Raw genomic sequence first — 22500 nt, 5'->3', positions numbered from 1 at the left:
CCTGAGCTGTGCTGCACAGTCTGGAGTAGAGTAGAGTAGAGTAGAGTGGAGTGGAGTGGAGTGGAGTAGAGTACAGTAGAGAAGAATAGAGTAGAGTAGAGTACCTGAGCTGTGCTGTGCTGTCTGGAGTAGAGTAGAGTAACGCAGAGTAGAGCAGAGTAGAGCAGAGTAGAGTAGAGTAGAGTAGAGTAGAGCAGAGTACAGTACAGTACAGTAGAGTAGAGTAGAGTAGAGTAGAGTAGAGTAGAGTAGAGTAGAGTAGAGTAGAGTAGAGTAGAGTAGAGTAGAGTACCTGAGCTGTGCTGCGCTGTGTAGAGTAGAGTAGTGTGGAGTACAGTAGAGTAGAGTAGAGTAGAGTAGAGTAGAGTAGTGTAGAGTACCTGAGCTGTGCTGCGCTGTCTGGAGTACAGGAGAGTAGAGTAGAGTAGTAGAGTAGAGTAGAGTAGAGTAGAGTACCTGAGCTGTGCTGCGCTGACTAGAGTAGAGTAGAGTAGAGTAGAGTAGAGTAGAGTAGTGCGCTGTGTAGAGTAGAGTAGAGTAGAGTACCTGAGCTGTGCTGCGCTGACTAGAGTACAGTACAGTACAGTAGAGTAGAGTAGAGTACCTGAGCTGTGCTGCGCTGACTGGAGTACAGTAGAGTAATGTACAGTAGAGTACAGTAGTATGCAGTACCTGAGCTGTGCTGCGCTGACTAGAGTAGAGTAGAGTAGTAGAGTACAGTAGAGTAATGTACAGTACAGGTAGAGTACAGTAGAGTAGAGTAGAGTACCTGAGCTGTGCTGCGCTGACTGGAGTAGAGTAGAGTAGAGTAGAGTAGAGTACAGCACAGTACAGTAGAGTAGAGTAGAGTAGAGTAATGTACAGTAGTATACAGTACCTGAGCTGTGCTGCGCTGACTGGAGTGGAGTGGAGTAGAGTAGAGTAGAGTAGAGTAGAGTTGTAGTGTAGAGTAGAGTAGAGTACAGTACAGTAGAGTAGAGTACAGTAGTATGCAGTACCTGAGCTGTGCTGCGCTGTCTAGAGTAATGTACAGTAGAGTAGAGTAGTATGCAGTACCTGAGCTGTGCTGCGCTGGCTGCAGCCGCCGCGTCCTCTGGGCTCCAGTACGGACACGGTCCTCAGGGGGTCCCGCACCACCGTGACATGGCCGCTCACCCACCTGGAGGGGTGGAAATAACAAATGTTGCTATTTATACATATTTTCGTCAGAGGACGCGCTCAACTTCTTGGAAAAAATGAACGTCTTTGGGTGTGCGATAAAAGGCATCAACTGAAGGAAGAAGAATCCGCACTCACAAACTAAGTCTCACTATTTATTTATGATAAATAAATAGTGAGACTTAGTTTGTGAGTGCGGATTCTTCTTCTTTCAGTTATTGATACATAAACATGGTTCGGGAGGAAGCCTGTGACAGCCGTCATTACTTGCTCCCGCTTTTGGCAGATATTTAAATCCCTCCTTTCCCTTTCACATGTGATGTGCGAAGGCCTTCCAGATTGTCCCACCAGCTCTCCTACTCCTCCTCTTCACTAGACCCAGATACATTCCTCTGTACAAATGGGGGGTGGGAGCGGATCTCATCCCGCATGGTCTCCGCTTTGAGCATACCAGGACCGAGGCCAGCCAGCATGCCATTCATGCATATTGTACACAAAGCACTCAAGGGCAAACTTGTCAATTGATATATTGATGCAGCAATCCTACGGCCGACGATCGAATTGAATCGTATCGTATCGTGGGGCATTCTTACTGTAAGTATCAAAAATAAATGAATCGCTGGCCCCTGCCCAACGCCTTAGCTGTTAATTGTGTAACATAATGGAAGCGGACAAGTAATTCAAGAGTCATTTCACGTAGGGGTGGGCGATTTGACGATATTATATCGTGAATCGCGATATTGAGTAAAATATCGTCTCGAATCTGCCAAAGTGGAGAAATCGTATAGATCGTCTTGCAGTGGGGATGTTTATTATCAGTATCAGAGTGACGTTTTCTCACTTGTGTTGTTGTCTTCACTTTATTCTTTACATTATTGTATTCCAATTGTACACTTTATGAGAGTATCATCAGTGTGTTAACATTTTATTGACTGCAAATTACAAATTGCAAGTATATGAAAGTTATTTTTTGTTGTTTTTATTTTTTTGGATGGAAGATCGTGAGAAAATATCGAAATCGTGATTTCATCTTAAAATATCGTGATACAACATTTTTGCCATATCGCCCACCCCTAATTTCACGTGAAATCAGACACTTTGGGACCCGACCGACCCGGATTTCAATCATACTTGGTGTGCCTTTTTAGTAGCAAGGTAGCACCCCAGAACTGCATTGGTTTGAATCTGACACTAATATTAAGGGGGAAACAGACTAGGAAAGGTTCACATGTGAGGGTAGGACACTATACATTCAGCCTTGAATATATCAGTCAGCGTTAGTCACAAAAAGATGCCAGTGGTGTTGTTTGAAAGCTCTTTTCTGGCTCTACATATTACACAATCAGCTTTCAATACAACACCTCTCAGAATATGAATTATGATAAATTGAAAAATTAAAAATTGAATATCTAAAAAAGCTATATTTTAAAATGGCCAGTTCCTTGTCCAAACGTAGCCGGCAATGTCATTAGCAACACCTCAAATGCTGGTGTTTGGTTCTTTATTCATTTCAGAGAGAATTTGACTCACAAATATGGCATCATACAGACCACTTACTAATAATATGGTAATACCATAGTAGCATCACATGACAAAACAAAAACAAAACAAAAATGGTCAGTGTCCATGGTCCCAGGTTTCAGAAACTAAGGCAGATGTCCATTTATACACACCAAATGATGATATGTGAATGTTTGAACATTCCTTCTCTGTGTACCTGTGCCATCCTCCCTTTACCGTACTTTAAAGAGATAATCAATGGCTACACTCTCATTTTGTACTCTACCAGTGCATTTGAAGCAGCAGCTGTGTCTTTTGTAGATAATGTATAAGTATGTCCCGTTGCAGTTACAGGTTCCACTACCAGAAGCACATATTGATGATCCATGACAAGTCTATCTGGTCTGAAGGGAAAAGTGCAGGATGGAGATGGTCCATGAGGATGCAGGAAGTTCAGTTTCACCTCTCCAGTGCTCGGCATACATTCCTCAACACATGCTAGCCACCAGTTGCCATCATATACAGCTACAACATACCCTTTGATGCTTGAAAATGTAACACATTCCTTTACTGAGCTCACTCTTTCAACTCTGCCTTCTCTGAATGCTGAAAATGGCCTAACTTCCACTGTGTCCATTGACAATGGGCAGAAGCTGTGTAGTTTTTGAGTACCTGGAATAGTTCTTGCAGATTCAAACCTTTTCAACAGGTTCTCAAACAAAAATGGAATCAAATCGAATCATCTTGTAATGGGGGGCATTTTTAAATATCGAAAATAATAAAATCGCTGCCTTAACAAAATCGATATCGAATCATATCGTCATGAAGGCTATGATTTACACCCCTGCACACCTGGGTGGGTATCCGGCTAACTCCGACAAAAACAGCCGGGACTCTGCCACGGGGGTGACGCTGCCGCTGCCGCTGCCACTGGTGCTGCCATCGTCGTTGTTGTTGCGGTTTCGGCTCCGGCTGTGGTGGGCGGGCCAGGTCTCGTGGGTGGCGTTGCCATGGTAGACAGGCTGGCAGTCCCTCACGTGGCGGTGGGAATGGGGGGAGCCATGGCGGGTGCCCGGAGGGTAGGGGAGGAGAAGGTCATCGCCCAGAGAAGACCTGGCAGGTCAAGGTTAAAGGGACACTGTGTGAGCTTTTTAGTTGTTTATTTCCAGAATTCATGCTGCTCATTCACTAATGTTACCTTTTCATGAATACTTACCACCACCATCAAATTCTAAGTATTCATTATGACTGGAAAAATTGCACTTTTCATACATGAAAAGGGGATCTTCTCCATGGTCCGCCATTTTGAATTTCCAAATATAGCCATTTTTAGCTGCAAAAATGACTCTACTTGGACCATACTAGAAAATATTTGTTTATTACTTAATAAACTTTCATGTAAAGATCAAATTTGGCAATAGGCAGCCCAGTTTCAATGAGCAGCATAGATGCAGTACCTTTTTTGACCATTTCCTGCACAGTGTCCCTTTAACATTGAGCCATAAGCTTATATAAATAAAACGTTAGGTGAATATGGTCATTATTCATGATGATTCATCACTGAGTGGATGATTCATTACTGATCATTTAAGAATAATCAACACTTTAACATAAGCCGCATATTAGGGAAACGTCGTTACCTAAAGTATGCTATCTAAAATGACAGTTTCTTAGTTATTAATATCACCAATGCACCTCTGTGTAATGTATTTTGTTTCGTACCACAAATACATCATCCAAAGTGAGCAATGGCATGATGCATGTAGGCTACTAACACATTGATAGTGGAATTAACTAACCCAGCCCAAGGTGGAAACACAACCCACTAAGTGAGGTAAGTCACAAGAGGTCCTGGGGTGGCTTGTGGAACTGTTATGCAAGCCCCTGCTCTTCTAACCAGCGTCATATGACCAACAAAACAAGCATCTCTCAACATAGACACCACAGTGTCACGGTGTCAGGCCGTGTATTTGTTTTACTCTGAGTGGTCTTCCCACAGCCAGACATCATGAATTAACTGAATTGCCTGAATTTCCCCCTGGGGATCAATATAGTTACTCTACTACTCTACTATAACTGGTTTGTTAGCCAGTCTGTCACCATCAGAACCTGTAACCATACTGGACGCGCGCGTGTCAACATCCCCCTCTAGTGATGATGGCCAATGTGTCAAGTCGTGTTACGTTGACAATTAAACAGTTAATCGCATACATTATTCCAGGCTACTTTAGAAAATTGTTACAGTAGTGAGAAGTGGCGCTTTTTACTGTTGCGTTTCGCATGCCTTCCACTAACTGTCCGTCTGCCTTCATTTCAATTCGAAAGAAATGTTGGCACAAATGTTTAGGCATGTCATGCGGAAATGATAAGACAGCACGCCCGTATTTGAAAAGCAAACTATGCCATGCGTTTCTACTTATATTTAAATGAGGAAAGTGGTTATTTCATTCCACACATATGCCAGAAAAATATTGTATTGAGAGACTTGTATGCAGTTTTTTGGTTTAGAATAAGTTCTGTGACTGCAGCTGTTTGTGGTGTCGATCTTTCTATGCATGTGCATGATACAAAGTTTCAAAATTGTATCTTACCGTGCATCCACACCCGTGAACCCCACAACGACGAGAGACAGGATAGTAACCCATACAGAAATACAATGTAATATTATTGCCATATGATAGGCACACAAACTATAGTTTGTCTTGATCACACCTCAACTTATCACAAAACCTTATAACGTTTGCCATTCTGTGTTTGCTTATCCGGGTCTATCACATGACTGACTTGTCAGTGAACTGGACAAATAGCGTGGGGGGAGCAACCATATTTTTTTAACCCAATTTTTTTAACAAGTCAGATATTTATTACCCATTTCTAGTGTATTTCTACGCTTAAATAATGCTGCACAATATACGTTCAATTTAACGTGATAAACTTAATCAAAACATGGTATTAATATCTGAAACTTACAAGGCGGAACTATTCTCCGGCGTCGGAGTATGAAATGTGTGACACCAGGAAAAGGGTGAAAGTTGAAGGGTATGCGGCAGCTTCTGTCAACATTATGGCATCCATAAGCGCAAAGCATGGAATACTCTCTACAAAATCTTCTCTTCAGAACAAAATATTACCCTTCTCTGTTTGCATACAAAGAGCGACAGAAGTGAAGAGTTTAAGAGCCTCAACAAACTCAACTAATCAACATAACGAAAAATACTGCATAGATCTCGTGAGGTAGGCTACATCAACTCTGACTATCTGGTTTGCAAAATGCCTCACAGAAGTAAAGAAACAAAGTTTTAACCAATATGTCTTGCCTGTGCCTTTCAAACCATAACAATGAAGTTGTTTGAAATTGCATATCAATCTGAAGTATGACTGACTACTCTTGAGTGTGTGGACAGAACAGTGGACATCTTCTATAAGTTGTCTGTCTGAGATTGAATGGAATGGTGGTTCACTTTTTTTTGTCACACTTCACTGTTTGTCAGGTCGCGGGACTATGATGGATTTGTGTGTTCACTTCTTTTACCTGAATCGGCGCGTCGGTCCTCCTTGGCTCTGAGAGCTTTAAATGTGGAACTGGCACAGGCAGGTAGTCTACTATCATTGACTGTTACCTGCTGCAACATTGTAGCCAACATGTTAGTAACATTGTAGCCAAATGTGTGGGGCAAAATAACAACAACAACAACAACAATAATAACTACAATACAACTGCGGTTACATGTACTGCGCTGGAGAAGAAATTGTGTTCCTTCGTTCATTATTTAGGTGAAGGACTCAGTTTCCCAAAAAACTATTGGCTTGATGCGAATGCAGTTCTGGAAGACAGCAGTGGAAGAAATTTACAGGGATGATCCCCCAGTCCAGCCTATTGGTATTGAGCTATGGAAGGTCAGTCTCTCTTGCAGCCTACTGGTAATATCGTTTATCTGACAACTTGAAAAAACTCCCGCACACTGACCATTTCGCTCTTTTGCTTTAATGAACAACGTTTCGGTACAAGACCTTCATCAGGCTTCTGAAGGTCTTGTACCGAAACGTCGTTCATGAAAGCAAAACAGCTAAATGGTCAGTGTGTGGGAGTTTTTTCAAGTTGTCTGCTGAGTGACCCATGGGCCATCTTCGACGCACCTGCCAGCTGAGGTGTGCGAAAAAATCCAAGTTTACCAAAATATCGTTTATCTATCATTTGTCTGTCCTGTGGATGAGTGACGCATTTGTTTTCTGATCATTTTCACAGGCTGTTCGGAAGCATACACTAACCAAAAGGTGGATGTTGAGAATTATAACGGAGAGAGTAAGTAAAGAAGTATTGAACACTTAAGATCATCAGCTCACATTAAAGGCCAGCTTGTTCTCGAAGTGCCTGCCTACCTGTCAGCTTGTCAATCCAGATTCCAAAAGTGTTCTTTTGTCTATTAGTATTGCCAGAGTCAAGAAGGTCATCAATGAACTAAAAAGAAGTCTAGTCTGCCTTTAAAGTTACTCAGCGTTATGCATACACAAACGTTCCTCTAGGATTAAAAGGGAAGAAAACTGGTGGCACACGGACACAGACTCTGATAAAGACGCTTTGTGGAAACGTTAGTTGAATGCACTGTGAATAAATGACAGGCTATAAATTGAGGAATTACGGTAGGTGCATCACACAGGCGGTTGTTGCCTAGTCTAGTGGTTAAGGAGATGGGCTTCTGATCAGAGGGTTGCAGGTTCGACTCCCGTACGCTCCCTATCTCACTCCATGGTTGAGGTGCCCTTGAGCAAGGCACCTAACCCCACACTGCTCCAGGGACTGTAACCAACACCCTGTGCTTTAAAATATCTCTCGCTCTGGATAAAAGCGTCAGCTAAGTGTAATGTAATGTAATTTCTGGATGGTGTGTTATTTGATGTGAACAGGAGAAAGATCTGGAAGACCGGGCGTACAGGACTCTGCAGGAACTGGAGACCTACTCTGAGAACACCCAGTCCTCTCTTCTCTACCTCCTCCTCGAGACGCTAGGTGAGCAACACCCAGTCTTCTCTTCTCTACCTCCTCCTCGAAACGTTAGGTGAGCTGACAACGTACAGAATAAGAGGTGACAAAAGTAAAAGTAATGGTTTGTGTAGTAATGTAACGCAGGCCAACTAGCAGAGTGTGGCGTGGAACGTTAGTTAACCCATTGATGCCTGATGTTGCGTTGTGCAACATTGGCCCCGGCGCCTGGATTACGCAACATTCAGGCTCATGAGAGCCTTGAGACCACTTTATTAAAAATGTCTGCTTGTTTGAGATGAATGAACACATTCTAATGAAAGATGAGGGCCTTAGCGTTTAAATGCAACGTAATGCATATTTGTATGTGCTTCAGAAGCTGAGATATTTAGGTTTTTATAGGCTTAGGGCAGCTTTTCTTAAAAAGGGCTCAGGCATTCAACACCCTTTTTTGTAGGTGCCTTAGGCGTCAATGGGTTAACCTCCCTCCCGAAGCCTCAATACAGTGCAGCAGCATTGGGCTATAGGACCGGCCCTTTAGCTCAGCGCGCTTGTATTGTGACTCCCATTGCCGAACCGATGTAGTTGACGAGGAAGCAGGTTCGCCCCCTGAGGGGGACGAACTGTGCAGGAACACCTCTGTCACAGTAAGCCAGGCAGGGATGGGCAATTGGAGCACGGGGCCACATGTGGCCCGCCTCCTCACTCATGTCATCCCTTACATAAAACATAACATAACCACCACTGGATAGGGCTGTAACGATACACCCAAATCACAATTCGATTCGTATCACGATTTTTTACCTACGGTTCGATACGTCCCACGATTTCTGAAATGTATCTCCATTGAAGTTTGGAAACACTATCACATCAAATCACAAGGTTGTTTTCTGGACTAATGAGTAATAAAACTTTGAAAGGGTGTATCACGATACTGCCTCCTTGTATCATGATACAGTATCGTGACTGCGTATCACGATTTCTCGGTTCGATACAATATCGTTACAGCCCTGGTACTGGATTAATCCAACCAACTGCGCCTAGAACTCTGCGAGTTGCAGTCAGATCCCTAGTCATGTGGCCGTACTCCATCATTAATTGTTCAATAGTGAAGTTTAGCATTCTCTTACGCTGTCATTAGAATCCCACAGCATGTTTGCCTATGCATTACATGGGACCAGGTTGCCATCTCTTGCTGGTTGTGTGGTTAGTTTTTTTTTGGGGGGGAAGGTTGTTTTTCACTCCTCAGACCATAATAATCATTGATCAAATGTGTTGGCATGAGATGACATGACTTGGTATTGCTTTATTCATCAGATCTACAGTAGATATTCCAAATGCACCCCATTTCAATTCTTTACACTCCTGCAATATTGTCCTCTGACTGCAGGTGTGAAAGACGTGCACGCGGATCACGCCGCCAGCCATATTGGCAAGGCGCAGGGCATCGTCACGTGCCTACGAGCGACGCCGCACCACAGCCGACGGAGACGAGTCTATCTGCCCATGGACATCTGCATGCTGGTGAGTGGACAAGACATATTCACTAGGGCTGCACGATGAACTTGTGTGTGTGTGTGTGTGTGTGTGTGTGTGTGTGTGTGCGTGTGTGTGTGTGTGTGTGTGTGTGTGTGTGTGTGTGTGTGTGTGTGTGTGTGTGTGTGTGTGTGTGTGTGTGTGTGTGTGTGTGTGTGTGTGTGTGTGTGTGTGTGTGTGTGTGTGTGTGTGTTACAGTAGTATGTTAGCATTTTTGTATCAGTATGTAGTTGTTTACTGCACATTGTGCTGGTGGCTCATTAACTTCATAAGGGCCAAAACATACCAAGGCGGAACGGAACGGTCGCAGGACGGACGCGGCCTTTCTGCTTAGTTTTGGCCGGCGTGCTTTTCTCTGCCTTGCACACTGACAGCGTCGGCGTGCGCGGCCAGTCCTATTCAAAACCCTAGCCACAGCCAAAGCTAGCATGCTACTTTGCCATTCATTTGAATGAGACACCGCCGGTCGCCGGCGTGAATAATACGCTCGAGTTCTATTTTCCAAATGCAGCGCGGAGCCGGCCCGACTACCACCGGTTGGAGTGTAAGGACAGATAGGTTTCAATGTATTTTCACCGACGCCGGTAAAAAACGTGGCCGTTCCGCGACGCTTTACCGCCTTGGTGTGTAAGACCCCTAACAGCAGCAGACTGTATGAAGTTAATGAGCCTTTTAGTAGAGAAAGTGCGCTCAACTCCGAAAAGTTTCTTACAAGGTCTTTGGGTGCGAGCAAACAGCAAAGTTCGTGTGTAGTAAAAAAGCCTCACTCCCGGATCAGTTTCTTGCAGTTTTAATACTGGGTTAGCATGGCAGACAGACAGATGTTTCAGCCTAAGCCGAAAGACGCTGAAGAAGGCTTAGGCCGAAACGTCTGTCTGTCTGCCATGCTAACCCAGTATTAAAACTGCAAGAAACTGATCCGGGAGAGCTGCCTTTTTACTACACATGAAGTTAATGAGCCACCAGCACACGATACAAACTTGCAAACTTCACATTGAATGAGAAGTGATTCTGCACCCGCACAATATTGTGGGTACGCAATGCGACTTGATCACACACACACACACACACACACACACACAATGTGTGTGAACAACTACATACTGATACAAAAATGCTAACATACTAATACAAACATGTACACATACACACACACACACACAATTGTTTTCCAGCTATAACAGTCTATCTACATTTGCAACGTTCTTTTACTTTTGACAGCCCTGCTGTGAGGATGGTATTACGTACTCCATTTTAGGCACCCATGGTGAGCAAAGGCTTTGATGGGAGGGAGTGTGGTTTGAGTGAAGGATTCCCATGGCTATAGGATTTCATTAGTACCATGACATTTCAATACGGCCTGTTTTATATGAGGCTTGAGAAGGCATGAATATGTTCATTCTGAGCCGTGTTCCCAATGGTCATGTGGATCCTGGAATGTCAGGGCAATGGAATATAAAAATGGAAATTCTGTTGTCTTATGGTCAGGGAACTTAAGTAGTCGGATTGGGAACCCTATTCTGAGATGTTTTTTTATATATATATACAGCGCGTTGCAGATGTTTTTGCCCCCTTACTGATTTTTTACTTTTTTTAATCACATTTGAAAACACTTACCATTTTCAGACTACCAAACAAATGTAAGCATTAAACAAGGATGACCCAAGCAAACATAAAATGCAGTTTTTCAGTGATTATATTATTTGTTAAGAGAATAATACCATAAAACCTACACACACACACACACACACACACACACACACACACACACACACACACACACACACACACACACACACAGATAAATACGTAGACACACAGAGGACACACACACCATACACTAACAAAAACACTAACATATTAGTACAGCTATGTACAATAAATGCACACAAACACTGCACATGAGCAGCAAAAGCAGCTGTTTGGGTTACAATAGCTGCACATGAACAGAGCCTCCTGCAAGGCCTCAATCTCAATCTCTGTGAGAGATGATGACGAGTGTGTGTATGTGTTTGTGTGCATTTATTGTACATAGCTGTACTAATATGTTAGTGTTTTTGTTAGTCCAAACAGATGGATAGGCGACAACTGTTTTGGAGACGGGTGTATTATAACCTAGTGGTGTGGATTGGCACTGCCCTCACGATCCGATTCGATAACGATTCGGGAGGTTTCGATTCGATTCTATGCGATCCGATCCGATTCAATTCAACAATGCATTGCAATGCATTACATTTCTACTGAAAGCAAATCAAATGTTTAATCAGTCACGATGAGGCAATACAAGTAGTCAGATACTGAGCAACAATTTATTGGGCTGTTTTCTGGCTGTATCAGTCTGTATCAGTCTTGCAATGTTTTGAAGTGCTTTTATTTAATTTAACATTCATTTGCTTCCGAAATATCCATGGAAGAAATTGAAACTTAAAAAAATTGCCTGATCGATTCTAGAACTTGCCGGATCGATTCTGGATCGTCCATGCCCCGCATTGGATTGCATCGCCGAATCGATCATTGTTGACACCACTATTATAACTCAAACTGCTGCTTTTGCTGTTCATCAGGAGTTATAACCCAAACTCCTGCTTTTGCTGTTCATAGGTATTATGACCCAAACTCCTGCTTTTACTTTACAACATCTGTACGCTAAACACAATCATTCTCCGAGTCATAGTCTAAGCTTCAGAGTCACCGTAAAAAAAAACCCAATGTAAACAAAGTCATAATATTACATTATCCTTGTCTGTCTTTTATTTAGTACTTTGTTTAGTTTGTACTTTGTAGTTCTATGTTGATATGAACCATTGTGTATGTTACAAATCAAGAATTGAATTGAATTGATTGAATATTACTGGTAGTAAGTCATCGGTGTGCAGTAAGACATCGGTAGCCCTCATCCTTATCCTTATCCTCGTCCTCTTCCTCCTTTCCCCCGGTGTGAGAGAGAGTAAAAATGTAGGATGCTTGATTTGCCACCAGGGGGCATTGTGGTAACGTTGCGTGGTCAGTCAAGTCAAGTCAAGTGTACTTTGTCAAAAATCTGTGTAACCAGGTTAACACAGAAGTTTGAAATTGTGTTTGACCAGTGTGCTGTTTAAACTAAATAGCCATTTAAACCATATAAATAAGTAATCAACACACACACCCCCCACACACACACACACACACACACACACACACACACACACACACACACACACACACACACACACACACACACACAATATGCAATAAGAACAAACACTCTGATTGATGAATTTACATTCTCACTCACATTCATTCAACCTTCTCACACTCACACACACACTGATACAGACATGTACACTATACTGCACACCAGTGATTTTCAACCTATGGGCCGGGGCCCACAGGTGGGCCCTGAAGGTATTCCAAGTGGGCCTTGAAATAATTTAATCTAAAAATTATAATCACATTTTGGTGTGTGTTGCTGTTGATTTATTTGAGTTTTATTCGTAATTGGGTCAGTGGTGTGCCCCGCACATTTGTGACAATTTCAAGTGGGCCCCAAGTTGGAAAAGGTTGGGAACCCCTGCTGTACACAAACAAACACACACTCACATCCACATGTCGAGTAGTAGAGCTCAGCTTAGCAGCTTACGACTGCTGAAGTTTAAAAAAAAAAAGAAAGAAAGGAACAAGCTGGTCTCTGTCGTTAGGGAGACGACGAGTGAGCAGAATTAATTGCCCACTCATTTCCTTTCAATTTCATGCGGGGGTCACTTCTAAGTGTTCGCCCAGAGAGAGGCTCCGGGACGGGAGGCGTCTTCTAATGAAATCGCCACATAAGAGCGGAGCTGACTACTTCATATGGCGCATCAGAGCGACAGTGTGACTAATTTTTGCCTCTTTGTATTAGACATAATTGCTGTGCTCTCCACGTTTTTTTTTTTTTGTCACAGACATTTTAATTATGTTTTAGAACGGATGTGAATGCTTATTTGCACTGTTATGAGTCGTATTGATTTTTTTTAACTGTCTAGGAATTTATTTTTCGTTGAACAAAACTATTCAGTCTTCAGTCTGAAACAATGTTTGTGGTGTTGGGATTCCGATTGGACATGGAAGCTGTTGTGTTTAGACGTCATAAGAGTAAAGACTGTTTTCACTGGAGACGGAGATGCCTTCAAGCCATCATCGGAATGTCTTCGGAACTGTAGAAAAGAAAAGAATGGTCCCTTCCCTGTTCCCTTCCCATGATGCTTTGAGGTCAGGGTTCTATTGTCAGCTTTCCTTTAGTGCCAACTTTTGTCAGTCTTTTTTATTGTCAACTTTCCACAGCATATGTGCAGGCCACCCAGACAATCTCTGTGTGTGTGTGTGTGTGTGTGTGCGTGCGCGCGTGCGTGCGCGTGCGTGCGTGCATGCATGCATGCGTGCGTGCGTGTGCGTGCGCGCGTGCGTGTGTGTGCGTGTGCGTGCGTGTGCGTGCGTGTGTGTGTGTGCTTGCGTGCTTATGCCATAATGATATATGGGGGAGGAAGTGTGTCATGGTCAGAATCCTGCGTGGAGGTGTGTGTGTGCGTGTGTGCGTGTGCGTGTGCGTGTGCGTGTGCGTGTGTGTGTGTGTATGTGTGTGTGTGTGTGCGTGTGTGCGCGCGCGCGTGTGCGTGTGTGTTTTGTTGTGTGTGTGCGTGTGCGTGTGCGTGCGTGCGTGTGCGTTTGTGTGGTGTTGTGTGCGTGTGCGTGTGCGTGTGCGTGTGCGTGTGTGTGTGTGTATGTGTGTGTGTGTGTATTTTGTCCACCTGGTGCATGGAGCTGTGTCCTCGTGTTGAGGTGAGGGCTTTGAAGGCTTGTGTACGTAACTCACCACCTGAAGGCTGTTCCACCTGCTCCATCCGGTTCCACTGCAGATACAGTATGTTGTTAGCGTTCATCAGCCTTTGAGTGCACCGTTATTTCTTCACTGTCTAGCATACAGGTAGTGTTTCTCAACGGGCGCGCAACAGTCCCCAGGCGAGCGCTAGCTAGTATGAAGCCCCTCAGGGGTGTGGAGACAGAGACAGCTGAGAAGGAAGGGCGAGCGCTCAGTTGCAATTGGGAAACAATAGTCTGTTTGATTTTTCAAATCCTAAATGGGGGCGTTGGGAGGCTTGTGATGTAGCCTAGTGGTTAGAGAGTTGGTCTTTCAATCTAGGGGTTGCAGGTTCGAATCCCCCCTGACCTCTCCCTACATCTCCATCCATGGCTGAAGTGCCCTTGAGCAAGGCACCTAACCCCACATTGCTCCAGGGACTGTAACCAATACCCTGATGAAAATGATGGTTGTAAGTCGCTTTGAACAAAAGAAAGCGTCGGCTAAGTGAAATGTAATGTAATGTAATGTAATGTAGTCAAGGGAATGTTTGTTCAAAAAAGGTCGAGAACCACTGTTGTAGCACCAGACAGATAGGCCACACTTTATCTGAAAATGAGCTTATTTTAGACCTCCCACTGAATTCATTACTTCAGCTTTACCTTTCAAGTCAAATCAAGTCAAGTTACTTTATTGGTGGTGGGTAAACTGGTTTCGCTGCCTGAGAGAGGTAGATGTCCATGGACACACATCCTGCCTGTCTGGTGGTGATGCTATTTCTAGTGGCAAGTTAATGCAACAAGTCATTGAATCTTATCATTGGACCAGTCAGCTGTTAAAGAAAATGAAAAGAATGCCGCACACTCTGCTCCATGTTTTATTGGTGAACTAGTTTGAAGAAGGCCAGACGGCCGAAACGTCATTTCACCAATAAAACATGGAGCAGAGTGTGCGGCATTCTTTTCATTTTCTTTTAACATTTGTATGCTCAGGAAGCCAGCACCTCAAGAAAGACTTTATTGGTGTGCGATACCTCTTTTTCCTAAAGTTACCAGTCAGCTGTTAGCTATCCCCATACGATTCAATTATATACGCTAGCTAGGAATCTTTTGGAAACAGTCAGCTGTTAGCTATCCCCATACAATTCAATTATATATACACTAGCTAGCTAGGAGGCACGATTTGCTTTGCCAGACTCCAGACTCAGACAGCTGCTGGAGGAACAGAGGCAAGGTAAAACTCAATTATTTAACTCAACAGGATATCATGTGAAATGAAATGAGCCACGTGTTTCCAGAAATGCTGCAGCTGCATGAACTTGTCAGACAGACACTGTGAGGCAACACCACCATTCAAACACTGAATGAAAACTACTCCTTCAGATCATTGAAGGCTGGCAGACTGAAACTCCCTGACCGTATTCTGTGTGATGATTTGAAACGAAATTGCATTTATGCCTCACCCGTGCAAGGGGGCAGCCCTCAATGGCACCCCGAGGAAGAAGTGTGGCGAGACGGTACCATGTTCAGGGTACCTCAGTAATGGAGGAGGATGGGGGAGAGCAATGACTAATTACTGCCCCCGCCAACCTGGCGAATCGGGAGTTGAACTGGCAACTTTTGGGCTGCAAGTCTGACGTCCTAACCGCTTACCCATGACTGTTAGCTATCCCCATATGATTCAATTATATAGGCTAGGAGGCACAATTTGCTTTGCCACTCAGACTGCTGCTTGAAGAACAGAGGCAAGGTAAAACTCAATTATTTAACTCAACAGGATATCATGTGAAATGAAATGAGCCACGTGTTTCCAGAAATGCTGCAGCTGCATCGCTTTAAACTTGTCAGACACCATGAGCAGGGAAGCCGACGGGGGGTGTGTGTGTGTGTGTGTGTGTGTGTGGGGGGTGGGGGGGGGGGGGGGGACAAATGGGTAATTTGTCCCGGGCCCTGGTAGAGAGAGGGGGCCCAAAATTGGCTTTCTATTACATTGAATGTATTGGATGGGGGGGCCTTTCAAATGACTTTGTCCTAGGCCCAGTGAACGCTGTCAGCGGCCCTGACCATGAGGCTACAACACCATTCAAACACTGAATGAAAACTACTCCCTCAGATCATTGAAGGACAGACTGAAATGAAACTCCCTGGCCGTATTCTGTGTGATGATTTGACGTCAGGAAACTCTTTCATTCACCATGAGCTCTGAGTCTACACTCTGTATTCATGAGTTTAAAGGGGTATTGATGTTTTTTTAATTTAAATCAAAAGAAAGGAATTGGATGGCGATCTCTGAATGACTATTGTGGTTTTATAATGAAAGTCTAATTGAGTCCATTAGCATAGCTTCAGATGTCATGTGTTTTTAATGAGACGCTTATTTGGTCTTTAATACACTTTTGTTGTCTTCTAACATTACAAAGCTGCATGCACCGGTTGAACTCCCCAAGCCAATAAGGCTGAAGAGAGCACTTAACATGTGATGCGGAAAGATTTGAGTGCTGCTGCCGACTAATTGAAGTGAATTGGATATTGCTGCTCCACTTTGTACATGCATGCAAAGACTGCTGCGGGAAACCAAGACTGGGAGTGGAGCGGACAAATTGTTCTGGGGGTGCATCCCAATATGTGACCTTGCCTCCTCCACTTGCCTCCTCCACTTGCTTCTCGTCATGATGACATCACTGACAACAGCATTATATTTCAATATCTTGCAAAAGCTCAATTGAAAAGTCTTTTTCTCATTTGCAATTGGGATGGTGAATGAAAAACAGTCCCTCAAAAGTTGTTGTGGCGAGGCTGACAGCTGGGAAACTTTATTGTTTTCTCCACGGAGGAGGGGCCAGGAGGCGGGACGAGGAGACAAGCACAAGTGGAGGAGGCAAGGTCACATATTGGGATGCACCCTCTGTGTCTGATTGTGAAGAGGGAGTTCAAGTGAAGAAGTGAAGAAGAAGTGGCTGATGGGTAATTGGGGATGGTATTATGTACTCTAAGGCTGGAACAATATTGTATCGAACCGAGAAATCGTGATACACAGTCACGATACTCTATCGTGATATAAGGAGGCAGTATCGTGATACACCCTTTTAACGATTTCAGCCCAGAAAACAACCACATGATATGAAGTGATGGTGCTTACAAGCATCATCATTATTATATAGAACCTTTTTTAAATGATTAGTAGCCTCTTGTAACCTATTCTACCTATAAACTATCATAGTTTTTATTCATAAAGTTTATAATGTTGGCAAATATGAAATTGTAGGGTGTATCGTACTGTAGGTCGTGATATGAACCGAATCGTGAGCTGAGTGCATCGTAACAGCCCTAATGCAGGGTTTCCCAAACTGGGGGGCGCGGCCTGCCACAAGGGGGTGCGCGAGCTGAATAGAGTACTGGCTGAGATGTGTGTTTTTACAGAATTAATGAATATTACATGTTGTTTGGTGAATTGTATGCTGGAAGGATCCATCTTTAAAGGTGTATGCCACTATTTTGGGGCTTAGTACAGTTAAAATCGTTGGCCAGGGTTTATAAAGGTGGTAAAGTGTATTATTTTTCATGTTAAGCGTCGTCTTGCTTTAAGACAAGTTAAAAGAGGGAATATGTCGCTAAGCTAGTGAAAGTCAATGGATCCGTGTAGCATTGTAGCATGCTACACGGATCCATTGACTTTCACTAGCTTAGCGTCATGCTCCCTCTTTTAACTTGTTTTAAAGCAAGACAACGGCTTACATGAAAAATAAGACACTTTACCACCTTTATAAACCCTGGCCAACGATTTTAACTGTATTAAGCCCCAAAATAGTGGCATACCCCTTTAAGTGTAATTTAAAACTCCTAGACTTGTCATGCAACAAGTTCCATTGTAATGATGGCAGAAAAAAACGTCAGGTCTATTGGAAATGAGGTTTGCTCAAAATGTGCGGTTGTGCAACATTTGCTTAGGGGGTGCACGAACCACACTGAAATGTAAAAGGGGGTGCGCAGGGGGAAAAGTTTGGGAACCCCTGCCGTAATGTACTCCATTTTAGGTATCCATGGTGAGCAAAAGGCTTTGATGGGAGGGAGTGTAGTTTGAGTGAAAGATTCCCATGGCTATGGGATTTCATTAGTACCATGACATTTCAATACGGTCTGTTTTATAAGAGGCTTGAGAAGGCATGAATATGTTCATTCTGTGCCGGGTCCCCAGTAGTCATGGGGATCCTGGAATATCAGGGCAATGCATTTCGGTTTGATGGAAAGTCATGGAATTTAATTAGTCGGATTGGGAACCCTATTCTGAGGTGTACTTTCTGTAGCATGTTCAGATATTTTTTAATTGACATAAAATGGCCAGGATGGCCATGATCTCTGATAGGGCTGAACAAAATAAAATGCCACATTGTCATTTTCATTGGTGACTATGGTTTGATGATGTTCTGTTCTGTTCTGTTCCGCTGTGTAGAGAGCAGAGAGAGTGCATTGCAGTGCGTTAAGTATCTGTGGAGAATCTTGATGCTGATGATTTGCATTGGTGAAGATGGTTTGATAATGTTCTGTTATGTTATGTTCTGTTCTGTTCTGTTCCGCTGTGTAGAGAGCAGAGAGAGTGCATTGCAGTGCGTTAAGTATCTGTGGAGAATCTTGATGCTGATGATTTGCATTCGTGAAGATGGTTTGTCTTGTTAACGCGCTCTTCTGTGTACAGGATGTAATGTAATTACCAACCAAGCGCCTGAACTATCTGTTGAGAATAATGATGCTGATGACTCTCAGTGCTGAAGATGGCGGTTAATGGCAAGATGTTCTGCCATGTGGTGGGGCAGTGTTTCCCAAGCTTTTTTGTCTCATGTACCCCCTTAAGCCAGGCTCAAACTACACGACTAGCGATTGTGTGTCCGATTTTGGCGTCGGGGTGCACCGCACACTAGAAGAGAATCGCAACTGTCAATCTTGTCGCTGCTCGCAGCCACCGAGACAATGCCCGACGTTCTATTTCCAGTCGCAAATATCAAACACTGTTTGATTTCTACGATTTGCGATCGGCGACTCTTTGCGCTGCCAAAGTTCTATCTTAGAACGTCGCTCATGTCGAGGAAATCTTTCCCGACAATCGCTTGCGATGGTCTTGGGGGGTAACATTCCAGCGATTGTCGTAAGGGGGGTTTTCAGCCAAGAATCGGCGCGATAGTCGTGTAGTTTGAGACAGGCTTTAGCCTCCTAACTACAAAGATCTTGAACTCCTATGCACAGCCAGGTTCCAGGTGCTGGTGAAGTGCAGTCATCAGTAATCCATAGTAAAGAAGAAGGATCACCGTGCACTGGTGGACTTAGTCCACCAGTGTGCGGTGATCCTTCTTTTTTACCTCCTAACTACCTTTACATCACTTTTTCTATTCCAGTGTGGCTATGCATTTCTTAAAATTATTTTTTTCCAAGTACCCCCTGCAGTGTGCTCTCGTACCCCTAGTGGTACACGTACCCCAGGTTGGGAAACACTGTAGAGTGTCAGTGTCATTACTTAGTGGTTTTTCCTCTTCATAATGATGCTGAAATGTAACTGAATCTTAACTTGAAATTCACAGGAAACATATTTATTTACCATATTAAAGAATATTGTTACTAACCAATTTATGTAATCTGTGCGTGTGTGTGTGTGTGTGTGTGTGTGTTGTGTGTTGTGTGTGTGTGTGTGTGTGTGTGTGTGTGTGTGTGTGTGTGTGTGTGTGTGTGTGTGTGTGTGTGTGTGTTATGTGTGTGTGTGTGTGTGTGTGTTATGTGTGTGTGTGTGTGTGTGTGTGTGTCATGCTGTGCGCAGCACGGCGTGTCTCAGGAAGACTTCATCCGCGGCAGCAGAGACCAGAACATCAGAGACGTCGTTTACGACATCGCCAGCCAAGCACATGTACATCTACAGCACGTAAGTAGTACACTGGCCTACGCAAAATGGACTATTCACCGAAACCGCACGCACACGCACACACACACACACACACACACACACACACACACACACACTCGTACTACATCCTCCACTACTGCTACACGTTCATCTACAACATGTAAGTACACTGGCCTACACAACATAGACTATTCACCAAACACACACACACACACACACACATACAACTGCTCAGTGAGTGTTAGATCAATCTTTGATAGGAATTGTTGGCCTATAATTAATGTTGAATTGTTGGAAGAGGTATAAGAGAAGTTTGAGTATGATGAGTGGGTTTTGTGGTGTGGTTTTCTCAACATTTCTTGTAGGGCTGTAACGATACACCCAAATAACAATTCGATTCGTATCACGATTTTTTACCTACGGTTCGATACACCCCACGATTTCTGAAATGTATCTCCATTGAAGTTTGGAAACACTATCACATCAAATCACAAGGTTGATTTCTGGACTACTGGCTCATAAAACTTTGAAAAGGCGTATCACGATACTGCCTCCTTGTATCATGATACAGTATTGTGACTCTGCGTATCACGAGTTCTCGGTTCGATACAATATCGTTACAGCCCTGATTTGTTGACAAGGCGGTGAAGCATTGCGGGACGGAAGCGATTTTTACCGGCGGTGGAAACATATCTGTCCTTCCACACAGGACAGAACAGGATGATCCCAGCCAAAGATTTAGGTTGCCATGATATCTAACTCAATATGGATTCTGCTACTGTTGCCCCAAATAAAGCCACAATAAATCTAAGTGTCATTGTTGATGACCATCTATCATTCTCTGACCACAAAGCCTCAGTTTCCCAGTCATGTCCTCTTTTTCATGCCCTAATTGAATTGAATACTGACCCTTGCCTATGAAGCTACAACAGGCCCTACTCTGGCTTACCCGAAAGCTATGCTAAAGCCCTATGTCCTTTCAGGACATTGTCTGTCTCCAGTACCAACCGTTTCACCTTGCCCTCTACTTACACATGTAGTGGCTACTGTCGGTGTGAAAGGCAGAGTAGAACACACCGGACGAAACTAAGCAGAAAGACCTCATTCGTCTTGCTTACGTTCCACGACACCTTGGTGTGGATTCGGCATTAAAGGGTAACTTCTGCCAATTTCAACATGCAGTCGTAATGCTCACACTACCCTGGACTTGTCAGTACCTGAGAATTTTTTTTTCAGCCTTTTACGAGATCCTGGTCATTGTAATGGGGGCAGGTGTATGTTTTCATTTCCAAAAATATCTTGATTAATTATTCCCAATAACATCCAAAAGGTTATGCAACATCAGCAGACAACTAGCAAACAGTGATACCTTTTGGGATAATATTTGGAGTAAGCCTATGTTAAGACAATTTTGAATGTAAATAAAATCTGTCCCCATTAGAATAGCTCAGATCTCGGAAAGGGCTGACTCGAAAAATGCAGCATCACAGGATTGACGGGTCAAGGGTAGCGTGCCGTGAGCAATACAACAGCATATTGAAATTGGCAGAAGTGGTCCTTTAATGTCATCCCACTCCCTCTCCCTTCTCTGCCCTTGTGTCTCCCTATTTGTTATCCAGAGCACTGTAGATATCAGAGCCACATTTGCACACAAGGCTGAATGCGTAGTGTCCTACCCTCACATGTAAACCTTTGCTAGTCTGTTTCTCCCTTAATATTGGTCTCAGATTCACAAAAATGCAGTTCTGGGATGCTACCTTACTACTAAACAGGCACAGCAAGTATGATTGAAATCCGTGTCGGTCGGGTCCCAAAGTGTCTGATTTCACGTGAAATGACCCAATGCCCAGTAAACTAACAGTAAATAGATCATGCTAGTTTCTGGTTGCCAGAGCTCCACACCAGATTTGTTGCCTGGCTCTTGCCCGACCTGTAGTTCCGCACAGCTTTGTGAGCTCCACTACTAGGTCTGGGAGCATGTAGCAGGATTCCATTTCTACAGTCAAAAAATAATCTCAGCATTTATTGCTTCAATATCAACAAATTCTTTCAAAACCATTTTCTGTTGATCTCTAATGCGTCAATATAGTCTATAATATGACATGTGACTCCTCAATGTGATGCGAGCTGCCAGTGATATTGAAGTGATAAATGCTCAGCAATATTATTCGAGTCCAGAAATTGAGTCCTGCCACATGCTCCCAGACCGATGTGTGTGTTTGGAGTGCCACCAGGGGGCTCCAGAGCACACACACGGAGGTCTGGTAGGAACCAGGCTATCAGATTTCCGCCTTCAAAGCTAAATGAAACAGAAAAGGGCGCATCTTGCATCACGTGTCTTTTATTTGTGCACAGACATGTTTTGTTAAGGAAGGAAGGCACACGACTAAGCACGTCTGTGCAGTGTGCACTAATAAGACACTTGATGCACGCTGCGCCATTTGCTATTTAATTGGAAGTTTTTGTTTGGGCCAGACAACACCCTCAACAAGTAATTAAGGAACTCTGGGTGAAGCCTGCTCCCTGCTATAATCACCTTCAATGCTAACGAATGAAATAGTATAATAATTACCATGATGATGAATTGTTGCAAAGGCGGCCCTGTCGTGGTCAACCGGTAGGGCAC

At 43.7% G+C, this 22500-nt stretch overlaps 2 protein-coding genes across 4 annotated transcripts in view; one reads left to right on the top strand and one right to left on the bottom strand.

The window, feature by feature from the left end:
• nagpa (N-acetylglucosamine-1-phosphodiester alpha-N-acetylglucosaminidase) overlaps window positions 1-5419 on the bottom strand; it is a 62382-nt gene extending 56963 nt beyond the window's left edge. The window contains exons 1-3 of the mRNA XM_063198533.1: window positions 5250-5419; window positions 3511-3771; window positions 1057-1159 (exon numbers count right to left, since the gene is read on the bottom strand). Of these exons, the coding sequence (XP_063054603.1) occupies window positions 1057-1159; window positions 3511-3771; window positions 5250-5332 (447 nt within the window). The 5' untranslated portion in view covers window positions 5333-5419. The remainder of the gene's footprint in view (window positions 1-1056; window positions 1160-3510; window positions 3772-5249) is intronic.
• A 157-nt stretch (window positions 5420-5576) lies between these two features.
• The window catches only part of ndufaf6 (NADH:ubiquinone oxidoreductase complex assembly factor 6), a 22041-nt gene continuing 5117 nt past the window's right edge, over window positions 5577-22500 (top strand). Inside the window, exons 1-7 of one of the 3 annotated variants that reach the window (XM_063198530.1) lie at window positions 5577-5892; window positions 6150-6249; window positions 6433-6555; window positions 6905-6961; window positions 7564-7666; window positions 9030-9163; window positions 19791-19892. In XM_063198530.1, coding sequence (XP_063054600.1) covers window positions 5663-5892; window positions 6150-6249; window positions 6433-6555; window positions 6905-6961; window positions 7564-7666; window positions 9030-9163; window positions 19791-19892 — 849 coding nt within the window. In that variant the 5' untranslated portion in view covers window positions 5577-5662. Of the gene's footprint in view, window positions 5893-6149; window positions 6254-6432; window positions 6556-6904; window positions 6962-7563; window positions 7667-9029; window positions 9164-19790; window positions 19893-22500 lie in introns of all 3 variants that reach the window. The other 2 variants (XM_063198531.1, XM_063198532.1) reach the window with 2 other exon arrangements.

The sequence above is a fragment of the Engraulis encrasicolus genome, chromosome 5 (assembly GCF_034702125.1).
Source record: "Engraulis encrasicolus isolate BLACKSEA-1 chromosome 5, IST_EnEncr_1.0, whole genome shotgun sequence".
In the NCBI taxonomy this organism is placed as follows: Eukaryota; Metazoa; Chordata; class Actinopteri; order Clupeiformes; family Engraulidae; genus Engraulis; species Engraulis encrasicolus.
Note: the sequence above shows the minus strand (reverse complement) of the source record. Positions and strands in the feature narration are given on the sequence as shown.